This window comes from Cyrtonyx montezumae, unplaced genomic scaffold, assembly GCF_038088225.1.
Source record: "Cyrtonyx montezumae isolate F1298 unplaced genomic scaffold, pur_monq_1.0 scaffold_25, whole genome shotgun sequence".
NCBI lineage: Eukaryota > Metazoa > Chordata > Aves > Galliformes > Odontophoridae > Cyrtonyx > Cyrtonyx montezumae.
In genome coordinates, this window is record NW_027071992.1 from 2,198,544 (window position 1) to 2,215,264 (window position 16,721).

The window sequence follows — 16,721 nt, forward strand, 5'->3', positions numbered from 1 at the left end:
CATCAAGATACTCCCTGCTATCCTCCTTACCCTCTACACCCCAGTATATATCATTAAAAGACAGGTTAACACCCTAGTACATATATGTCATTAAAAGATAGGTTGACAGATGTATCTCTATCCAAGGACGAGCAGATGTCCAAAAATAACGGCCAAGTGCTAAGTAAGTCAATGTTACGATTTTGGTACCTATAAATTATTTATAATAAGCATCCTTCTACTAAGCATGCATCAATAAAGAAAGTTCATCTAGAGGACAAGCGAGGATGAAGTAAAAGTCTGTTGGTTGGACTGTAATGACGCTAAAAGGACACAGAGATCATGGAATGGAGACTGGAGACCTCATTAATCACTACCTGAGACTGGAATGTATATAATAATCATCTCACATGTAACTGATGAATGTGTACTATCTGTGGAAATACAATGATCTCTGAACCATGTAATCTTTGAAGCGGTTATGTTGGAAATACACCCAAGTGCTTCCCTGCACTGCTAATAAAGAATACCTGACTTTACAGGAAGAAAACATTGCTGTTAAGCTTCTTCTACACATCAATTTATTTGATTCACAACCTGTATCAGTTCTAAGCAGGACCTCCTATTTCCTTCATACAAAGACTCAGCAGAGCTTCCTTATTTCCTTGGTTCAGAGACACAGCTCTTTCTGGTATCTAAACAAAATGGCAGGGCAGGGTTATCCATCAAGGAACACTAGCAAAAGTAAGTATACTGATTCAAAGAAATCGATGTGTAAAAACTTAACAGCAAAGTTCTGTTACTGTTAAGCAAGGTGTTTTTTATTGGCAGTGCTGGTGTAGCATTGAGGTAACTCTCCAAGAACGCTCCAGCAGTTGATCATTCATTAACAGGTTATATTTTCACACACATTATACGTTCATTACATTCCCAAATTCATTATCCTTCCCAGCCCCAACAACTGCCTAACAGTTTTGTCTCACAGACTGCCTTACTTGGCAATCTTTGATGTCATCAAGTGTCATTCTAGCAACGTGACAGTTCACTGTTAGTCCCTGGGGTTGCTCACTTCCTCCCAACACTTCTTTTGTCCCAAAGATTGCTGTGGAAGTCTCTGCACACAAACACCTTGATGCTATCTGTCACATTTTAGGCTTCCCGCTGTTGTTTATTCTGCCTTGTTAAAGCAGAACAGCCTTACAACATCTCCCCATCCACAATGCTACATACAACTATCATCCACGGCATTACAGGCAATGCGGTGTTGTAAGCAAACATTATGCACATTATACAAAAATTCACTGGCTATGCTTATAAGGATATACTAGCAAAATGTTTTGTGTAATGACGTCTTCAAATAATTCCTGACCATGCCACAGAGCTGAGGAATGTGCTGTGCTGAAGCTTCTTTTCAGTTGGGCTGACAGCAGCCCAGCTTTCGTACAGTGATTACCTGACCACTAGCATTACCCTTGTTGATAACGTGATCATCAATCTCTTAATGTCAGAGTCTACCAGAAACACCCTGACAGCTGCTCACAGTGTCAAGAAGCATGCAGATTGAACCAGGAACAGTGCAGGGCCAGCATAGCTCACACTGAGCTTCAGGAAAAAGCAAAAAAGCAAGCAAACCTTTTTGCTAGCACACTTGTTGAAGAAGAGGTACGTGACACCAGTCAGCCTAAGCTCCAGAGGTAGGATTAGCGAATCGTTCTTCTGCTACATGTACATCTTGCAAAAACTTCTCCAGCTGGCTTCATGGTTATGTGGCAGATGGTTTGTCCTTGTAAAACTCAAACTTTATTTTGTTCTTTGCACACCTGAGCTGCTTTTCACTGCTGCTTTAGTGACCAGGTGGCTCAAGACAAGAGGGTCAGCGATCAGTATACCAGTTAATCAACTAAAAGCCTATTTTTAGGTGCACACCTCACACTGCAAGTTGTACAAAATTACAACCAACTCCTGACACATGTCCGTTGCTTCTTGAGGCCTTCTTGCACTGAACTGAGGCAAAATGGAGGCTCATGCCCTGCACCATGGGACAGGGTGGCCATAGAGTAAGAAACAGACTGAAGCCTACCAGAGGAAGCAGTGTCTGGGACAGTGACACCAACGGCTGTAGCACAGGCAAGCTGCTGGCAGATGCCTGCAGAGTGGAAGTGAAACAGTTGGCTGGACTGGTTTGCTTTTGTCTCTGCTCAAACGGTACTAAGCAGTGACTCAGCTCAACATTAGCAAATAACATCACTGCCAAATTTCTGAATTAAAGACTGGCCAACTGCTCTTCTCCTGAAGGTTACGGAAAATTCAAGGCAATTGTTTAGTCTGACCTGAGCACTGTAGCTCATCACACCACCCAGCCCCCTACTAGCATTGCTATTACTCAGTTATTAAATTTAACACAGAACGTCTCAAAGGAGATGGGCAGTCCATTCCTCCTAGTCATTACTCACATCTCTGATTAAAAAGAGCAAGGAAAAAAAAATTGTCTGCTATAGTTCCCTGATGCTCAGTGAGGCTTTCCTCACTAGCTCAGAGTGTCTTGTAAACTAGAGAAGCATAGAATGGCTTGTGTTGGAAGGGACCTCAAAGCCCATCCAACCCCAACCCACTGCCACCCACTAGATCAGGCTGCCCAGGCTCCTATCCAGCCTGGCCATGAAATTGGTCTTTTCTTCCTGCTCGCCAAAGAGGGAACCCAAACCACCTACCCCAGATTTCTCATTCAAAGGCCCTAAGACATTTCCTACCAGCAGCTTAAGGTTGTGTTTCTCTCTGGATCCCCTTGCTTCCCCAGCACCTCCTTCCCAGACAAAGAGATGGGAACTGCACCCTCAACCTGAGTGCCTCTCACAGTAAAAGAGCTACCAAGAAAGCAGCTGGCCAGTGGAAGTCTTAGCACCAATTGCAACGTCTGTTGACAATTTGAGGGTGTCATTTCATATAGCAAGCATGTTTTCTTCTTGGTATCTCCTCTATCTGAGACCAGGAGCATGGCAGCATGAAGACACAATGTGGCGCATCACCGGTCACAGAAAGAGCTAATCAGTGTTCCACAGGAGTCAAAAAGCAGTTAAAATGAAATTTCTACTTGTAGTGATTTACAAGCATGTAGCTGAAACAGCTGCTTCACTTCTGAACAAATGTACAGCACTGAACTGTCCCACAAAGGTGCTGTGCCTTTAAAAAGCACTTTTGCTATTGAGTTCAAGTTCAGATTTTAAGAGGGGAGAAAGAGATTCTGGCACTTCATGTAAAGTGATGAAAGACACTAAGCTGGTACAAAAGATTAACTATTTCTCACCATATCTTACATTAAAAAAAGAAAAAAAAAAAAACAACACAAAACAAAACAAAGTCAACAATCTAAGCACTCATGCTAAAGACATTCCAGTTTATATCAGAGTGAAAACAACCACCTGCACACCCATTTCTAAGCAGACCGGTTCAAAATGGAGCCTGCTCCAATCTCCCAATCTCCTACTTTCTGATCAGCATTTTTAAAATACCATTACAATGACAACTTCAGAAGTATCCTGACTAGCATTCGCAAACCACTTCTTTGCAAGTGGCAGCAATGTAGAGACAAACTCATGTTCTCTAGTCTCAGAAACTGTTAGGAATGGTTCCTATTAAAAACTTGCTTTGAGAGGTGACATGATGGCACATATTGGGTCAGTTCTACTGCACAGAAAAAAAAAATGCAAAAAACTTCTCACAATCTGGTTGTGAACTCTTTTATATGTTTAAATATTTGTGTATGTGCTGTCTCTAATTGCAAGGAGTTCCAATCACAAGCTGCAAACAACACCAGTCCTAGCAAGTTATGGAAGTGAAATTGCCAGGTATGTCTCAGAACAAAAGCAGTGCCGTACTCCAATCACAGTTGTTGTGACAAATGCTGTACCCGAAATCTGTCCATCCCTGTCACCCAGTGCCTGCACTGCAGCACAACACAGCCTGCAGACAGCCCTGCACTTGAGCTGCAAAGAAGTGACATGGAGGATGCATTCAAGATTACAGATTAAGACTCAAATTAATGAGTCTAAATGAGAGAGGTCATTGTCCTTCCACCACAGCAACTCAAGGACATCCTCCCTCAAAACAAAAGCGCGCAGATTGATGGTGTTGAAATCTGTTTCCTAGGTGACCTGAACAACGCAGCAGGTCAAAGTCAGTGGTCAGAATGGTCCAGCACGTCCTAGAAGTATAGAAATATTTAACATGTTAGGACATACTATAGCCCAGTACAGCAGAGGAAGAAATGGAAGTGCTATTAACTCATATTTAAGAAGAGCCCTGGAAACAACCTGTAGCACAGGCAACTTCACACAGCCAAGTTGCAAACCCGGAATGTGCCTGGGATGGCAGGAGTCACCTGCTCCAGGCAAGAACTCCAGTTCACACCCATACTTACAGCAAAAGCTTTCACCCAGCTGCTGCCTAAAGCAAGCACATCTTGCACTGGCAACTGTGAGCACATCCTCTACAACAGTCCAAAGACAGTAATGAAAAAAACACCCTAGAATAATGATGTTTGTGAATAAAATAAAAGCAGCATTAGGATGCAAATCCTTTTCCAGAAAAGTACCACCTTGTCTTGGAAGCTGCATTCTTATGCAGCCTTCACTCTGCAGCTGTACCACTACTGGTGTTTAAGCTGTTTCTTTAAGCACACAGTACAGTCAGCTGACAATGTGGGACGCAAGAGGAAAAAAAAATAAAGAAAATAATGAAGCAGGAATGATAAATTAAGCAGGAATGAGAAAGCGTATTGTCTGCCTCAAATCACTGCCAGGGAAGGGATTACTCTGAATTTAAGCTAGCAGTGCAAACATAAGATAATACAATGCTTACATGACCTCACTGTCTTTTGGTTGTTTTCAGCTCCCTTTCCAATCACTCTTGGATCCATCAGCAAATTTTATCCAGCTATGGAGAGGGTGATGGGGCCTCAAAGATATTACTTTCTCACAATTTTAATGAAAATAGGCAGAAGGGCTAACTGAGAAAAATGACGTCTGAACCCTGAACAAAGACAAGGCTTTTGTAATTACTAAAGAGGAAATCAATGTATGATACTAACCTCAACACACAAAGCTATAGGAAAGCACACTTTAATAATTCTCTTGTTTAAGAAGCCTTAAAGTAGAACCTCCACATTTTGACAAGTCAGGGAGAAAAGAGGGAGAAGTCCCTGCTTTTCACGAGCATACCTGTGGTAACCCAAACCAGACCTCAGGTAGTTAGCTGTCCCTTCACCCATGAGTCACTGTGTGCCCCTCCCTGCCCCAGAGGCCCTGGATTTGAATGTAGCTTTTTATTGTCTTTTTATACCCAAGTTAGAGGCCTGGGCATAAAAGGAAAAAATCATATTCTACTTATGGCACATCTCACTGTGTTTACTACTTGATATGATTTCAAGTGGTGAACAGCACTAAAGACAGCACTTGAGATTTAACAGACCTACAAAAATAGCTCTGAATGCTTCATAAGCTCTAATAACTACCAATTCTAATTGAAAAATCCATCTTCTTTGTCAAGTCAGCTGCAGCACACTGCCCCCTACAAACTGAACAGTAACTATTTAAATTACAAATAAACTTTGGGAAAAAAAAAATCTTATTCATTGTAATAAAGATTTTCCGCAACAGCTGGTTTTCTTAACCATGATCTCAACTTGATTCTCTTGAGAATAACTACTGAAGAAAAGCCAAATGTAAAATCCTGTTTCCTGTCAATTTAAGCAGATGTTTTTATGTAATCAAAAGCATTGTGGAGGTCCAAGCTAGACTGTACTCTTGCTACATCCTGAAAATGGGTCTACCAAAGAAATACCTACTGAAGAAAAAACACTAGCAAGCCTATTGCAGCAGAAGCACCTTAATATTGCCATTTTCTGCAAAAGTCAGCTTGCATGTTATGTGACAAAAACAGCTGTTGAAACTAAAGTTTGTCAGCAGCCAAGTTCCTTGAGAGCAAGTTCCATTGGTCCACTTGGCAAGGATGCAAGTCACACAGTGATGTTAATTAAGATTATTGGAAATAATTTTTAGTGCAAAATCAGCATAACCTAAGTACACTGAAGTTTGGCAGCTAGCCACTGTATGCTTTAACAACAGGAATTTGGCCTGAGAAACCTGAATAAGCTTATTCAGACAGGCATCATCAACTAGACATTGAGTACAGTTTGGTCCAAACCCAAAAGAACTGATAACTCATTGTCTGCTTCATATTAGAAGAGTTCGCTGGCACTCTGAATGGAGAAAATCAATAGCCAAGTGATACTAACTCACAACATTTTGGTATTGGCTGCAGACAATAGCATGCGTTGCTTGTACTTTCCCAGCTCACAACAAGAACGCCAAACCTCACAGTCAGTTCTTGCAGAGCAGATCCACAGAAACACAGCACAGCAGAGAGTGCAGAGCCCAGATACTTCCTAACGGGAAAAAAAAAAAAAACCAAACCACTAAAAATAAACACATACCATGGGACATCAGACCCATCAAACTAGTATTTCTTAGACAGGAAGGAGAGACCAGCATAAGGGCTGGTTTTCAGAACCTATTGCATAAAGTCCCATCTTTCCTCAAGCACTTAATTGCTGTTTCTGTAGGCAGGGTTATATTTTGGAGAATACATAAGGAGAGGCCAGATTCCTTCCTGATTTTCCAGCTTGACTAACAATACTCGTAAAATGCCTGGAGAAGTCGGGCTGAGAGAGAAGAGCTTCTATCTCCTTTATTTTTATTTTTGTGTATTAATTGCACTACACCTTCATCCTCTGCTCCATCAAGGTTGGGTTTAATGCAGCTCGCAGACAATTTTCCCTTTGAAAAAGTTACACTGCACACTTCTGAAACATGTTTTATATCATTTATCATCTTAATCTGTAAAAAGGTTATTCACACTACATTTGCTGGTGTAAATCCAGCAACATGCCGTATTTAGCACAGATAGTCTCACATCAAAAATAATGTTTCATCCAGCAGAATACACCTCCCCAGGGTATTGTATAATTTTGGCACTACAACTACTTCCACTTTAGGGCTTTTGCTTAGGCTCCAAAATTATGAAGGAGTTCAGTTTCTTTCTAGACTCTGAAGTGACACACCAGTGTCAATATAAAACATTACTACACTAGTAGATATTACCACACAGGATTCCAAGACTGGTTTTAAAAATTCTTCGAAGTTCAGCTCTGCTAAGTGAGCCATTCTCCATATGAGCCTCAGCGTGGTTTTCTCCTTTTGGTTTTAAGTTACACCTCCAAGAAATACACCAAAAATAGCTAAGAAGACATGAACAGCTAGAAACCACCTAACTGTATCTACTACCAGCATTCTGTTCCCTACATTCCATGGAAAAGACCAGGCAGATCCAAAACTTGCTTCACATGCTGCAAGAATGCAGCCCAGGAGCCCTTTATTTAAGGGGAGCGATCCCAAATGCAGTTCCTTCTTGCACCCAAGAATTCTTGGTGTGGTGCAACACAGCATTTCGTTTGGAGGACAGGTGTGTGGAGGCATGCACGACAGTCCTGCAGCCTGCACTGCAGGACTGCAACAGCCACAGGACCAGACCTAGACTGGGTTCACAAGCTGCTGGCACAGGCTGGGGTTTATTCCCAGACGGCTCACACAAAAGCAGAACAATCAGAAGCTGAGGATGGGCAGTCACCAGTGGGGCAATATCAACAGAATCTGGACCTTAAGGCGTTTGAATACGTAAAAGGCTGTTGTAAACCAACAGAATTAGCCCGCCTTTGTCAGGACAAGTAGTAATGGGATTAGGGAAAAATAAACAAAGAATAAAGCGCTCGAGGGCTGAATGCAGTCTAACAGCCTAAAGGCAAGGGGTACAGCTGCAGTCCTTCCCTGCAGCAGATCTGGACGGGGCCTCGCGCAGCCCTTCCAGTCTCATTCCGCAGCCCTTCACCTGTCAGAACGCTGCAGGTGGGCAAACCGGGGCACCCCGGCTTCAGAACCCCATCGATGCCGAAGGGCGGGCGCCCAGCAGCTCCCACCGCGCCGGCACCTGCCGAACCCGTTCCGAGCGGTGTCGCCGGGAGGACCCCTTCCTTGCGGCGGCCTGCCGGAGGGCAGCGCGGCCCCGGGGCTCCCTCCATTCGCCCGCGGCCACAGGCTGCGGAGCGCTTCCCCGGCTCCCCGCTCTGCAGCGTCTACAGCCGCGCTGTCCTCCCGAAATTCACAGCGACGCACCCGGGACACTTGCAAGACGCGGTTTTTTCCCTGCTACCGATGCGCAGAGCAGTGACAAAGAGGCACCCCTGCAGCGAAAGGCAGGACAGGGAGCCAGGTGCCCGAAGCGGGCCGGCTCCCTCCGGCTGCGGGCAGAGACACACCTCGCGCCGCTTCCCCCCAGAGCTTTGCTCCGCTCCGCTGTGCTCCGCCGGCGGGGCATGCCCGCGCAGGACGCGTTCCCGAGCCCTACCTGGCCGGCGCAGCAGGGCGCGGACATGCCGGCGGCGCGTCGGACTGCCTGGCTGGCTGGCTGGCTGGCTGGCTCGCTCACAGCAGCGCGGTGCGAGGCGGCCGCCCCATGCGGGCGCGCGCTGGGCCGGGCCGCGCAGGGTACCGCCGCGGACGGGCGGGGCCGCACCGCCTCTGTCCGCTGCCCTCGGCCCGGCCCCGCCGCTCGGCTTCCGCTGTCGTCAGGGGACACGGCCGCCGCGGACGACGTTGAGTCGCGGGTTCTAGGTGCGCGTCGGCGGGGGCGAGGCCTGCTCGCGGCCCCCTCCGTCCACGCCACCCGCCGGGGTGCTCCCGCTCTCTCAGCGTTGCTCGCCCCGCGTCCTGCTCTCCCCACCGGGCCGAGTCGGCGTGAGGGCACGGGCAGCCCCCGCGGCAGGTGCGGGGCTGACAGTGTGCATTCAGTCTGCGTGAAGCGATGACAGAACTGCGCTCTGGTGGAGCGTGTCACGCACGGCAGTCAGGACGGGGTCGATAAGCATGATTTCTCAAGAGATTTTGGGGTTGCCACTCCATTTAGTTGGTGCAGGACGAGCTCCCACGGTGTGCCTCGTTCTATTGGATGCTGATGACCAGCCTGCTCTAAAGCCCCTGTATTTTAGTAGCTGGGATTTAGTGAACTCACTACAAACAACAGCCCAGCATAGAGCTGTTAAAAAACTGAGTGTTAGCATAGCTGAGCTTTGCACCTGCAAGTGTGATACCACAACAAAGAGCTAGACTTGCTCCTCGTGGGTGCCTTCGAACTCAGGATATCCTGTGATTCTGTGAACAAACCAAGCTCAGGTTCAAACCACCTTGTAGTGTCCTACATCCCCACACTGCTCACATGTGCGACACATAGAATTGTCAGGTTTGCTTGTGTGGCAGCTGAAGGGCTGTGCTTTTCAAAAAGAGCTGAGACCTTTCCTGGTGTTCCTGCAACATTTTGATCAGTATTTGTTTAGTGGAGTCCAGTACGGTGCTAATGTGTCACTGAAGATTTAGAATCATAATAATATTAGAGTGGTTAGGGGACCCTAAAAAAAAACAGTTCTAACCTTGTGCTGTGTGCTGGGCTGCCAGCCACCAGCTCAGGCAGCCTGGGGCCCCATACAATCTGGCCTTGAATGCCTCCCGGGATAGGGTATTTGCAGCTTCTCTGAGCAGCCTGTGCCAGTGCCTCACTGTGCTCTAAGTAAAGAATTTCCTCATAATCTCTAACTTAAATCTCCCTTTTTTAATTTAAAGCCGTTACCCCTTGCCCTATTGCTGAGTCCCTCTTCAAAATTTTTGTAGCTTCTCTTTAGGAATGGAAAGCCAGTAGGTCTCCCTAGAGCCTTCTCTTCTCCAGGCTGAACAAGCCAGCTCCCTCAGCCTTTCTTTGTAGGAGAGGTTCTCCAGCCCTCTGATCATCTTCGTTGCCTCCTCTGAATCTGCTCCAGCAGCTGCACATCTTTCTTGTGCTGGGACCCCCACAGCTGTACACAGTACTGCAGATGGGTCCTCACAAGGGCTGAGTAGAGGGGGACAAGCACCTCCCTCAGAGATCATTCTTCTTCTGGTGCAGCATGGTTGACTTTCTGGACTGTAAGCACGTACTGCCAGCTCAGTCAGTTTTTCATCCACCAATATCTTATTTCCTCCCATGTGACTGAACTCCATCCATTCATCCTCCAGTCTGCACTGATGCTTCAGACTGACTTGACCCAGAAGCAGTCCCTAGCACCTAGCCTGATGAGGTTCACGAAGGCCCAAATCTCAAGCCTATCCAGGTCCCTTTAGGTGGTATTCTGTCTTCTATCACGTCAGTGGCATCATTCAGCTTCCTGTTTTCCGTAAACTCTCTAACAATGTAGTCATTCTCCTGTTTATGTCATTAAGATGTTAAAAAGTAGTAATTCCAGTATCAATCCCTGAGGGACATTGTTTTTGCTGATTATCACTTGGATGTAGAGCAGTTAACTGTGACCCTCTGGCTGCAGCTGCTGGACCAGTAACTTATCAACAAAATAGCCTATCCAACAAATCCATCTATCTCCGATTTAGAGACAAGGATATTGTGGCACATAGTGTCAAAGGCTACCTGAGACTGGTAATCTCAAATCAGTATGAAGCTATCAACAACACTCTGTGGACAATTTTACATTTGAAAGCATCTCTTTGTAGTTGTTTGCCTTTGAAATCCAGGGCTCAGGAATGTTAATTGTCTGAAGACTTGGCCTGTAAGCAACTCCAGCTTGGTACAGGAAACTGGGAGGTGATAGGATACCATTGTATCCTGTGAAGACAAGATACAAGCTGGCACCCTGCTTCCTCTTATATGCTGTCTTAAATTTGCAAGATCTTCAAGTCGGGAACAAGGAAGGTCCTGCTGAGATCCCTAATCCAGAAGCTGGCTCAATGACTTTGGATTATAAGTAACAGTCTCTAGAGTCATAATCAACTGAACAACACAACCTCCGATGACCCACCACTACTGACACCAAGACATCAAGACATCACTGCATCTAGGAATGGTGAACTGCTTTGCTTTGCTGTGTTTATATATCTGTCTGTCTCTCTTTCCTCTTTTTCTGTTTTTTATCTTCTTTTATTCCTTTACTCTTCATAGTAGGCATTGCTTAAAATTGTCTTACCTGTAGCGCTTATTAATCATAATTAGCCAGTTAGCCAATTTCACCTTCAAATAGTTGTCGTTAGTTGTTAAGAAAGCTCTCAATAAATTGATGTGTATTACTCCTCTGCATCTTGGATGACTCACATTAGCTATCGCTTTCTGACTAGAAGAGGCACGACTCAGGAGACTTCCTAGCTAAAGATTCACCTCCCCCAAGACCCTCTGAGTGGGAAGAGGTAAAGGCCTTACAGAAGTCTGGGTAAATTACACCACTTGCTCTTCTCTTGTTGACTGATGCTGACACGCCAACACAGGAAGCCACCAGATTGGGCAGGCATGATTTGCCCTTGGTAAAGCCATGGTGGCAGTCTCAGATCAAATCTCTGTCTTCCACACACAGATACCAAGTTCCAGAATGCTTCTGAACATTTTTAATTAAAGTAACAGTATCCCAGTACTTTCAGTGTTAAAGTAACCATAAGAAGTGGGATGTACTTATTTAATTCCCTAAAATCTAACGTCATTCTCCATGACCCATTACTCTTTTTGACAGACCAGACTAGATTGTTCAAATCTGTGGTAGTTCATTTTAAAACTCTTGCATCCAAGAAATCTTCAGTTATCTGTGATATCTCTTCATGCCCCCCTGGAATTCTGTATTATTGTGACTAATTTGGTTTCAACAGGAATATGGACAGAGGTGTTTTTACTTTTGCTACTAAAACTGTCCCAGTGCTGATACGATTTTTCACCCCAAACTGGTACTGACCATCTGGGAGATTCAAAGTCAGACCCTTCAAATTCCCCTTCTTCTCCAGAACAGCTAGTCCACTTATGGGGCATCCTGCTGAGGCACCAGAAGAGGTGTTGTAGGGTTGAGTTGTTCCTGGATCTTTTGCTTTACAATTCTGCACTTTCTTGGTAGATTTATTCAACCCTCTCTGTTTATATATCCTCCGTAACTCATGTGTTGGAAAGTCATCAATCTTACCACTAGACATACCATCTCTTAATAAAGATGCAAATATTTTTTCTCCAAGAAATCCTGTATTCACTGCTCTTAGGATTGCCCTGAGTATCTTGGTTTCCTGAATTTCCCCAGAGACTCCATTCTACAAGGTCGTCTAGAAACTGTATTTTTTCAATTATCCCATCAAGGAGCTTTCCTGCCTTGTTATGTTGTAGTCACATTTTCATATGCTGGTGGAACACTTTTAATTAATAATAATTATTTATCATACAAACAGATAGAGCATTCCACATCATAGTATCAGCATCTCCTATAAAAATGGCCAATTTCATCTTTTCTTGCTTCATTTGTTGTACACAGTCTCGAAGAGTATATCACTGATGTTGAGATCCTGGCCAATCATATTCTGTAGGGTAAATAGCATTACATTCCTGAGCTGCTGAGACTAACAAATCAGTATCATAAGCATTATTTCAAAATGCATCTTGCACAAAGGAATCTGAACTCACAATTAAAAACTTTTTAGAATCCCCAGTCCATAATCCTGATGCTCCCTGATCATACAAACAACCATCTGGGAAAACAGAGGCTCCCCTGATCTTTGTTTGAACTTCATTTACTTCAAACTGAATATAATCCTCTATCACATCCTACTTCACCTGTTGCCCATTAGCATCTAATTCCATTTTTCGTCTTCATGCAGGTTTCACACCTACAAACTCATCTAGGTGCCCAACCTCATCAGAATCCATAGAATCCCAAGTACTTCTATCCCACCTGTTGGGATCCCATTGTACATGTGCTTCTGCTGGCAGTAAATGCACATTTCTGTGATTCACTCATCCTCTTTTTCTTGTTTTACTGCACAATGCAAACCGCAGTCTTTTCGGCTACAGTCTGATAAGTGTACAACTTACTGATAAGCAACTGTATTTTGACACTGTAACATCACAGTTTGATTCCACAAATCACACAGCTGTTGCTCCATGTGGGAGCATTCTGTTAACTGCTCTTTCTGTTGGTGCTGTTTCCTGCATGCTGTTAACAGAATTCACCTCCATCTTCCCATACATTTTAATGTATCCAGTGATTCAACTGACTTTCCATTGTTCACATCTCCAACCTTAGCCCACTTGAGATCCAGTGAAGTATAGGAAAAGTCTTCTCACCTGGGAATTTCAGATGAAGCTGAAATTTTGTACCATTTTGTTCTGATCCTGTCTGTGATGTCAGTTTATGTCAATTTATGTTTTGCCAATGGACAGGGTCAGCATAAAGGATAAAAACACCACCTTAAAGAATGAGTTTATCTTTCCTTATATTTAAAGCAATCAAATTGTAAGTGAAATGATAGAGCAGGAATAAAACAAAACAAAGTAATGCACCTAATTCTTACTACTGCTACTGCTATTACTAAGATTAACTACAGTGATTAAGAAAGATATATCATTTATTGCTCTAATACTTTACCATCACCCAGATCCATAATTTCTGGGGAGCCCTGGTTACAGCAAAGATATGGAGAACTTTTCTGAGCAACTGGGAGGTCCTAAGCTGTTTGTCCACTTGTAGGTGAGGTCTCCAAAGTAGCTGCTAAGCAGACCAACTTCCATATAGATAATAAACCAGCTTACGTAACTTCAAATGCAGAAACATCTGTTTTCATCCTTTTGGATTACACCCAAAGCCTAGGCAGCACTCAAGGAGGAACCAGGGGAGTTTCTCTATCTATTTGGACTTTAACCACGTGTTTCTCAGCAAGGTCAGATGTCTGGTTTCAGGGTCTTGCAACATGCCACTAAATAAAGAAAGATCCACTAACTGTTCTTGTTACACAGAAAGTGTTACAACACATCTTTATGAATTGGCATAGAAACATATATTCATAAGAAAATAGCAAAATAGATAAAAATTTCACTGTATGTGTTGTGTAATGTTTGGCTGTGAGATTCCTCTAGAGGTCAACTTTGGTTCAGGGCCTGTTGTTCAGGCTTTAGTACTTCAGGCCTTTCAGCTTCTAGAGGGGGGCTATAAGTAAGAAGGAAACAGACTCTTTAGTGGGATCTGTTGTGATAAGACAAGGGAAGGCATGCTAGACCAGGCTGGGAGAGGCTCTAAGCAACCTGATCTAGCAGTAGGTGTCCCTGTTCATTGTGGGGGAATTGGACTAGATTACCTTTAAAGGTTCTTTCCAGCTCACATGATTTCTATGATTGTTTGACCTCCTCAGGCACAGAGATGAGGCTGACCAATTGGTAGTTCCCAGCGTACTCCTTCATACATTTGTAAAAATGGTAGTGATATTTCCTTTTTTTCCAGACACTAGGGACTTCACCTGACAGCCATGATTTTTCAAATATGATGAAGAGTGGTTTGGCAGCAACATGAGCCAGTTCCTTCAATACCCTGGGATGCATGCCATTAGGCCCTGTAAACTTATGTATGTTTAGGTTCATCAGGTGTTATCAAATCCAATCTTCACTCACAGAGGGAAGTGACTAGTGCCCTTAGTTCCTCCTGTGAGGTTCACAGACTTTAGAGTTGTGAGAAGACTGCCAATAAAGAGAGAAGCAAAAATGTTTTTGAGAATCTCAGCCTTCTGTGTGTCTGTTATCAACAGTTCATTCCTCTGGTTTACCAGAGTGGTACACTCTGTTTAGTATTTATTTTTATTCTGACCAATGACAGGGATCTCCTCAAAAGAGTGCAGCGGAGGGCTACAAGGATGATAAAAGGTGTGGAAAACCTCCCTTATGAGGAAAAGCTGAGAGACCTGGGTCTGTTCAGCCTTGAAAAAAGAAGACTCAGAGGGGATCTGATCCATGTCTATAAATATCTAAGGAGCAGGAGGCAAAGGGACGAGGCTGGACTCTTCTCAGCAGTGTGTGGCAATAGGATGAGGGGAAATGGCCACAAACTGAAGCATAGGAAGTTCCGCACAAATGTGCGTGGGAACTTCTTCCCAGTGCAGTGACGGAGCAGTGGCACAGCTGCACAGAGAGGTGGTGGAGTCTCCTTCTCTGGAGACGTTCCAGACCCGCCTGGATGCCTACCTGTGCAACCTGGGCTAGGGAGCTGCTTTGGCAGGGGGTTGGGCTCCATGATCTCTGGAGGTTCTTTCCAACCCCTACAATTCTGTGATGCTGTGTATCTGTAAAATCCCTTATTATTCTTTGCATCCCTTGCCAAGTTCAGTTGCATCTGTGCCTTGGCTCCCTGATCCCATCTTTGTACATCTGTACAGAATCCCTATATTCTTCCCAGACCACCCATCCCTGCTTCTGCTGCCTGTACTTTTCCTTCTTATCCCTCAGTTTGATCACCAGGTCTTTGTTCCACCATGCTGGCCTCCTGCTTCCCCTGCTTGATTTCTTAAACATGGAGATGGAGAGCTCTTGCACTCTGGGAAAAGTGTTCCTAAAGACCTGTCAGCTCTATAATTTAGTTCCTTTACCCCTAGTGCTAATTTCCAGGGGATCTCATCCACTAACTCTAAAGAACTGGAAACATGCTCCCAAAAAATTCAAGATCCTGACTTAACCCTTTGCCAGGCCCATGTCCCTCAAGATCATGAACTGCACCAGGGCACAATCACTGCAGCCCAGACTGCTTCCAATTTTAACCTTTCTAATTATTCCATCTGTTGGTGAGCACTGGGTGCAGTAATGCTTCTCCTCTGAATTTCTCAGCTTTTTGTACAATTTCAGGCTATCTTGCTTGCTACTGCAAACTAAGTCAGCAATAGTACAATAAGGTTCCCTGTAGAAAGACTCCAACATCTGCTTTGTCATCTGTGTGTGTGTGTTCTATAACATTTAAGATAACTATTTAAAACTTTATTTCTAGTCTTAAAATGCCCTAATCTCCGAAACTGTATGACTACAGGCTATTACACTGCATATACATGTAGATATCATCAAAAAAGGAATCAGTATGGATTGCAGGATGTATTGCATAAAGCCCCTTTCTCTTTACTTGTGTGTGCAAAGAAAAAAAGTGATGCTCTAGGAGAAAAAGCAGGTCATAAGATGAATCAGTGTTAAATTTGGTGTTCTGCTGTGGACTGAAGAGCTCAGAATTACTCTAGGACTAGATTTTATTAAAGGCAAACAGGTGGTACTCTGACATTTGCATGTATTAAAGTTAGAGCTGGGGTACTTAACACTCTCACAAGATTATTTCTGTCAGTCTGAAGGTTATTTAGTTGCAACGGACACCAGCTCACAGGGATCCTGCAGGATCCCACCACATTTCAGGCACCATTGCAGTTGAGAGTTTTTTTATAGCAATAGCAGCAGCCACAACCTCAAGGAAGGACTGCTCATGTCAGGACTGGGGGTAAGAGTATTAACACAGCTCCTCTAATTTACAGCTCCTCTCCACAAAGTCAGGACTGAAAAGAAAGAATCAAGAACTGAACAGCATGCAGGAAAGCGGTGTGGCCAGCAAACACATGATGGTAAACCACTGGTGCCTTTAACTTTGAAACACAGTCAGGTTCTTGAAGCATGTGGTTTAGACAAGCATCACAGAACAGTAAGTCAGCAAAACTATGTTCATTTTCTGTTTCTGTTCCAGACTTCTTGTACAATCACCAGAAGCTGACTGGTCAGGGTTGGCTTAATTTTCACACATGCAAAATTAACTCAAAACATTTAAAATAAAACTGTCTTGCAAG

The 16,721-nt window shown here is 44.1% G+C and overlaps 1 protein-coding gene across 3 annotated transcripts in view; it reads right to left on the reverse strand.

Annotated features, from left to right (window-relative positions):
- The window catches only part of SERINC5 (serine incorporator 5), a 510,096-nt gene extending 501,600 nt beyond the window's left edge, over positions 1-8,496 (reverse strand). For 2 of the 3 annotated variants that reach the window (XR_010622422.1, XM_065739813.1), the window contains exon 1: positions 8,437-8,496. Coding sequence is in view for 2 of the 3 variants with exons in the window: in XM_065739813.1 (XP_065595885.1) it covers positions 8,437-8,463 (27 nt within the window). In the remaining variant the exon portion in view is untranslated. Of the gene's footprint in view, positions 1-6,469; positions 6,505-8,436 lie in introns of those variants that run through there. The other variant, XM_065739814.1, reaches the window with a different exon arrangement.
- Positions 8,497-16,721: the final 8,225 nt, after the last annotated feature.